Genomic DNA, 5,488 nt, shown 5'->3' on the forward strand with positions numbered 1-5,488 from the left:
TGGATAAAGGTGGGACAGTCTCCCACCAACACAGGGACCACCAGCTCCTGGTGGGAACAGCACTCAGGTCTCTCCAGAAGCAATCAGCTTACCTCGTCCAACCACCCAAACGTGGGATCTTCCCCAGAGGGACCAGAGAACAGCCTTTTGGTTCGGGTGGCACAGAGGGATCCCCAAGCTCCAGCAGCCCCACCCCATTGGCAGATGGCGGAGAAACAGATGGCCCACCGTACCGCACAGGAAGGAACCCAGGAACCATCTGGCCGTTATTTCCTAGCCTCAGTTTCCCCCGCGACACTTGGAAAGGCACCATGCCATTGGTCGAGGCCTGGGGTCAGGGCCCCGCCTCTCCTGGGCGGCCTCTGCCCTGGCCAGCCCAGCAGCTCCTCCCCTTCGCTCCCGCCCGGCTCCCACGGTCCCAGAGGTAGGCGGGCGAGCCCTGGATCACGGTGGCAGAACCCAGGTCCTACTCGCCCTCGCCCCCGCCCAGGGCCTGGGCTTTCCCAGCCCAGTCCCCGCCGGGAGCCTCGAAGCGCATAGAGCTACGCGCCTGGAACCCTCCCCGCCTGGGCGTCCCCAGCTCTTGCGCGCGCGTAGGGCTCCCGGCTCGGAACCAGGGAGGAGGGAGGGAGGCAGGGAACAGCAAGCAGCGACCCGGAAACGCCATATAAGGAGCAGGAAGGATCCCCCGCCGGAACAACCCTTATATGGGCAGCGCCTTATTTGGAGTGCCCAGATATGGCCCGGCTGTTTCCGGCTCCGGGAGGAGGGAAGAAGGCGGAGGGAAGGGGCGGGGGCAACGCCGGGAACTACGGAGCAGCTTCGGTCCGGGAGTCCTCAGCTGTGGCTTGAGCACTAAGCTTCCTCAAGGCCTGGGCACCCAGGGTGTGGGAGCCGGCGTCGGGCCCAGGGTGCGGGATGGCAGTGCCTATGGCTCTTGGAGAGGGGGCTTCACGTCACTCCGGGTCCTCCCGGCTGGTCTTGCCATATTAGGGCTTCCTGTTTCCCATTTATGGCCATGTACGTCACGAAGGAGGTGGGTCCATGTCGTTCCAGACCCTTCAAATAGAGGCGGATCCGGGGAGTCGCGAGAGATCCCAGCGCGCAGAACTCGGGGAGCCGCCGCCGCCAGCTGCCGCCGCCGCTGCCACCAGCTTCCGCCGCAGGACCGGCCCCTACCCCAGCCTCGGCAGCCGCGCCGCGTCTACACCGGCCGGCGGCGAGGGCGAGCCGGCAGACCCCACCTGCGCTCTCCACAGTGTGCCCCGCGCCCCGCATGTGACCTGGCCAGGCCCCCGAGAGGTGTCCCCCGCAGCTCCTGCCCCGGGCTGCGCCCACCTGCCCCAACACCAGCTCTCCAGCCCACCAGTCCGGGATGGCGGCAGCCAAGGCCGAGATGCAGCTGATGTCCCCGCTGCAGATCTCCGACCCCTTTGGCTCCTTTCCTCATTCGCCCACCATGGACAACTACCCTAAGCTGGAGGAGATGATGCTGCTGAGCAATGGGGCTCCCCAGTTCCTCGGTGCCTCCGGGGCCCCGGAGGGCAGCGGCGGTAACAGCAGCAGCAGCGGGGGCGGTGGAGGTGGAGGGGGCGGCAGCAACAGCAACAGCAGCGGCGGCGCCTTCAACCCTCAGGGGGAGGCGGGCGAGCAGCCCTACGAGCACCTGACCGCAGGTAAGCTGTGGCCTACGTCGAGGGCTAGCCCCTTCGCCACCATCCTGGAGTCTGGTCCTTCCCCACGGCCTTTGCAGCGCCCCTTCACCGCGGCAGTGCTTCTGGACTTAAGGGATGCAAGTGGGGTTTCCCTTCCATTCCTGTCATCCCCAAGGTCCTGTGTTAGAGGAATGCCTGGGGACATCCCCCCACCCCCTCCTCGTCCTTAACGGTGCACAGGGGAGCCAGCTTTTGTTTTGGAAGGAGAGCTGTGGGGCTGCGGGGGTGGGGGGAGGGGGGGAGGGCTTGTTTTGACGAGCAGGGCTGCGCCCCCTCCGCCTCCAGGAAGGCTAGCCTGCCTCCTGTCCCCAGGGAAGGACCGTGATCCTTGGCCAGAGATGTCTCGGCAGCCCCGGGTAGGGGTCGCGCACTAGCGGTGGCCGAGGGGGTGCTGGCGGGAATCCCTCGCCTTCGCAGCCGCTGCTGCGGAACGCTGGGAGCTGCAGTGGAGGGGGATTCTCCGTATTTGCGTCAGCTGTTGTTGAAATGGGTTCTGCCTCTGGATCGGGTCCAGGAACATTGCAATCTGCTGCTATCAATTATTAACCAGCTCAAGAGTCAATGGTAGCTGGCCCGACCTCTCGCCTGGCAGCGTGGGTCCTCCTCGCCCTCCAGTGATTGCTCTCCAGTAACCAGGCCTCCTCCCTCTCTCTCTCCTGCCAGAGTCTTTTCCTGACATCACTCTGAATAACGAGAAGGTTCTAGTGGAGACGAGTTACCCCAGCCAAACCACCCGGCTGCCCCCCATCACCTACACTGGCCGCTTCTCTCTGGAGCCTGCACCCAACAGTGGCAACACCTTATGGCCTGAGCCCCTTTTCAGCCTGGTCAGCGGCCTCGTTAGCATGACCAACCCCCCAGCCACCTCATCCTCAGCATCATCTCCAGCGGCCTCCTCCTCTGCCTCCCAGAGCCCACCCCTGAGCTGCGCAGTGCAGTCCAACGACAGCAGCCCTATTTACTCAGCGGCACCCACCTTCCCCACACCTAACACCGACATCTTCCCTGAGCCACAGGGTCAGGCCTTTCCAGGCTCAGCAGGCACCGCGCTTCAGTACCCACCTCCTGCCTACCCTGCTGCCAAGGGTGGCTTCCAGGTCCCCATGATCCCTGACTATCTGTTTCCACAACAGCAGGGGGACCTGGGCCTGGGCACCCCAGACCAGAAACCCTTCCAGGGCCTGGAGAGCCGTACCCAGCAGCCTTCGCTCACTCCACTCTCTACCATCAAGGCCTTTGCCACACAGTCGGGCTCCCAGGACCTGAAGGCCCTCAACACCACCTACCAGTCCCAGCTCATCAAACCCAGCCGCATGCGCAAGTACCCCAACCGACCCAGCAAGACTCCCCCCCATGAACGCCCCTACGCCTGCCCCGTGGAGTCCTGTGACCGCCGCTTCTCTCGCTCAGACGAGCTCACCCGCCACATCCGCATCCACACGGGCCAGAAGCCCTTCCAGTGCCGCATCTGCATGCGCAACTTCAGCCGCAGCGACCACCTCACCACCCACATCCGCACCCACACAGGCGAGAAGCCATTCGCCTGTGACATCTGTGGGAGAAAGTTTGCCAGGAGTGATGAACGCAAGAGGCATACCAAAATCCACTTGCGGCAGAAGGACAAGAAAGCAGACAAAAGTGTGGCCTCTGCCGCTACCTCCTCTCTCCCTTCCTACCCATCCCCAGTGGCTACCTCTTACCCATCCCCAGCCACCACCTCATACCCATCACCCGTGCCCACCTCCTACTCCTCTCCCGGCTCCTCGACCTACCCATCGCCTGTGCACAGTGGTTTCCCGTCACCCTCCGTGGCTACCACATACTCCTCCGTTCCTCCTGCTTTCCCTGCCCAGGTCAGCAGCTTCCCTTCCTCAGCTGTCACCAACTCCTTCAGCGCCTCCACAGGGCTTTCGGACATGACGACCACGTTTTCTCCCAGGACAATTGAAATTTGCTGAAAGGAAAGGAAAAAGGGAGAAAATGAAACACAAGAGACTTAAAGGACGGGAGGAGGAGATGGCCATAGGAGGGGGCTCCTCTTAAGTCAGATGGAGGTTCTCAGAGCCAAATCCTCCTCTACTTGACCCCAGGGTCGCTGTGGAAGGTCTGTTGGCCAACAATTCTTTCTGTCCACTTCCCTTTCCTCCCCAGGACCTACTCCCTTTGACTTCAGCTGCCTGAAACAGCCATGTGCAAGGTCTTCACTTCTATCCAAAGAACTTGATTTGCATGGATTTTGGATATATCATTTCAGTATCATCTCCATCGTATGCCTGACCCCTTGCTCCCTTCAATGCTAGAAAATCAAGTTGGCAAAATGGGGTTTGGGCCCCTCAGAGTCCAGCCTTGTACTCTTGTACAGTGTCTGTGCCATGGATTTTGTTTTTCTTGGGGTACTCTTGATGTGAAATAATTTGCATACTCTATTGTATTATTTGGAATTAGATCCTCACTTTGGGGGAAAAAAAAAAAAGAAAAGCCAAGCAAACCAATGGTGATCCTTTGTTTTGTGATGATGCTGTGACAATTAAGTTTGAAGCTTTTTTTGAAACAGCAATTCTCGGTATTAATCGGAGCATGTTTCAGAGTGTTGTTCTGTTAACCTTTTTGTAAATATTGCCCGACTGTACTCTCACATGTGGCAAAATATGGCTTGGTTTTTCTCCTTTTTTTGAAAGGTTTGGGGTTTTTTTTGTCCTTTTGGTTTAAAAAGTTTCACGTCTTGGTGCCTTTTGTGTGATGCGCCTTGCTGACGGCTTGACATGTGCAATTGTGAGGGATGTGCTCACCTCTAGCCTTAAGGGGGGCAAGGAGTGGTGATTCAGGGGAGGCTTTGGGAGCAAAATAAGGAAAAGGGCTGAGCTTGAGCTTCAGTTCTCCAGAATGTAAGAAAACAAAATCTAAAAATCAGAACTCTCAAAAGTCTATTTTTTTAACTGAAAATGTAAATTTATATATATATTCAGGAGTTGGAATGTTGTAGTTACCTACTGAGTAGGCGGCAATTTTTGTATGTTATGAACATGCAGTTCATTATTTTGTGGTTTTATTTTACTTTGTACTTGTGTTTGCTTAAACAAAGTGACTGTTTGGCTTATAAACACGTTGAATGCGCTTTACTGCCCATGGGATATGTGGTGTATATCCTTCAGAAAAATTAAAAGGAAAATAAAATAGCTGTGGTTGGGTGTGTTTCCTGGGCTAGGGGGAGGCCTCTGTAGTAGCCGTCTCTATCGAGGGGTTTGAGGGGCTTTTCCAGAGACAAGGATATTCCAACCAGAGACGTGCCCACTGTGTGTCGCTGGAGTGAATTCTTCGAGAATTGGGTTTGGGTCTCCTCTTCTTGATACTGGGCCCATTCCTCAGTCTGGTGGGCTTCAGGCTTATCTTGGTTAGTGAAAGCTAAAAAAGGCCAGAGGTAGAGGTGGAACATGTGTGGCCAGAGGTAGCACCATTCTAGCCCCAAATGTCTGACCAGCCCTGCCTCCATCTCTACCCAGGGTAGGGAAATTCTGTGTTCTTGGGAATCCCTGCCCTATACACCTGGGGGAGATAAGGGGTGGGCAGAGGGCTTTGGGAAACAGTAAAAGCTGGGGCTGCCTCAGACTCTTCCTCCCATCCTCCATGTCCCCAGAAGCCTGAGGGTATCGAAGAAGGTTAGAAGAGGCAAGGACCAGTTATCAAGCCAAGAATCCTTCCAGGAGAAAATCTCATTACTTGCCAGCTAGAGCTGTGATCCTTGGCAGCCTCCTGTGACACAGGGCAGAGGGGGC

General features: G+C 57.5%; 1 protein-coding gene across 2 annotated transcripts; it reads left to right on the top strand.

The window, feature by feature from the left end:
• The first annotated feature begins 409 nt into the window (after nucleotides 1-409).
• Nucleotides 410-4,891, top strand: EGR1 (early growth response 1). 2 transcript variants are annotated; one of them, XM_079917211.1, is made up of 3 exons: nucleotides 410-424; nucleotides 1,057-1,676; nucleotides 2,379-4,891. In XM_079917211.1, the coding sequence occupies exons 2-3, from the start codon at nucleotides 1,376-1,378 to the stop codon at nucleotides 3,671-3,673; spliced, it is 1,596 nt and encodes a 531-aa protein (XP_079773337.1). In that variant the 5' UTR covers nucleotides 410-424; nucleotides 1,057-1,375; the 3' UTR covers nucleotides 3,674-4,891. The 2 variants fall into 2 exon arrangements, with proteins under 2 accessions (XP_079773337.1, XP_079773336.1); XM_079917210.1 differs by lacking the exon at nucleotides 410-424 and having other exon boundaries at nucleotides 786-1,676.
• The last annotated feature ends 597 nt before the right edge of the window (nucleotides 4,892-5,488 follow it).

The sequence above is a fragment of the Stenella coeruleoalba genome (genome assembly GCF_951394435.1).
Source record: "Stenella coeruleoalba genome assembly, chromosome: 3".
Taxonomy (NCBI): domain Eukaryota; kingdom Metazoa; phylum Chordata; class Mammalia; order Artiodactyla; family Delphinidae; genus Stenella; species Stenella coeruleoalba.

What these genes read in the sequence shown, in the direction of transcription:
- EGR1 (XM_079917211.1), top strand. Translation starts at nt 1,376, where the DNA reads ATGGCGGCAGCCAAGGCCGAGATGCAGCTGATGTCCCCGCTGCAGATC. An exon ending in CTACGAGCACCTGACCGCAG is followed by an intron (nt 1,677 to 2,378) that starts GTAAGCTGTGGC and finishes CTCTCCTGCCAG; the next exon opens with AGTCTTTTCCTGACATCACT.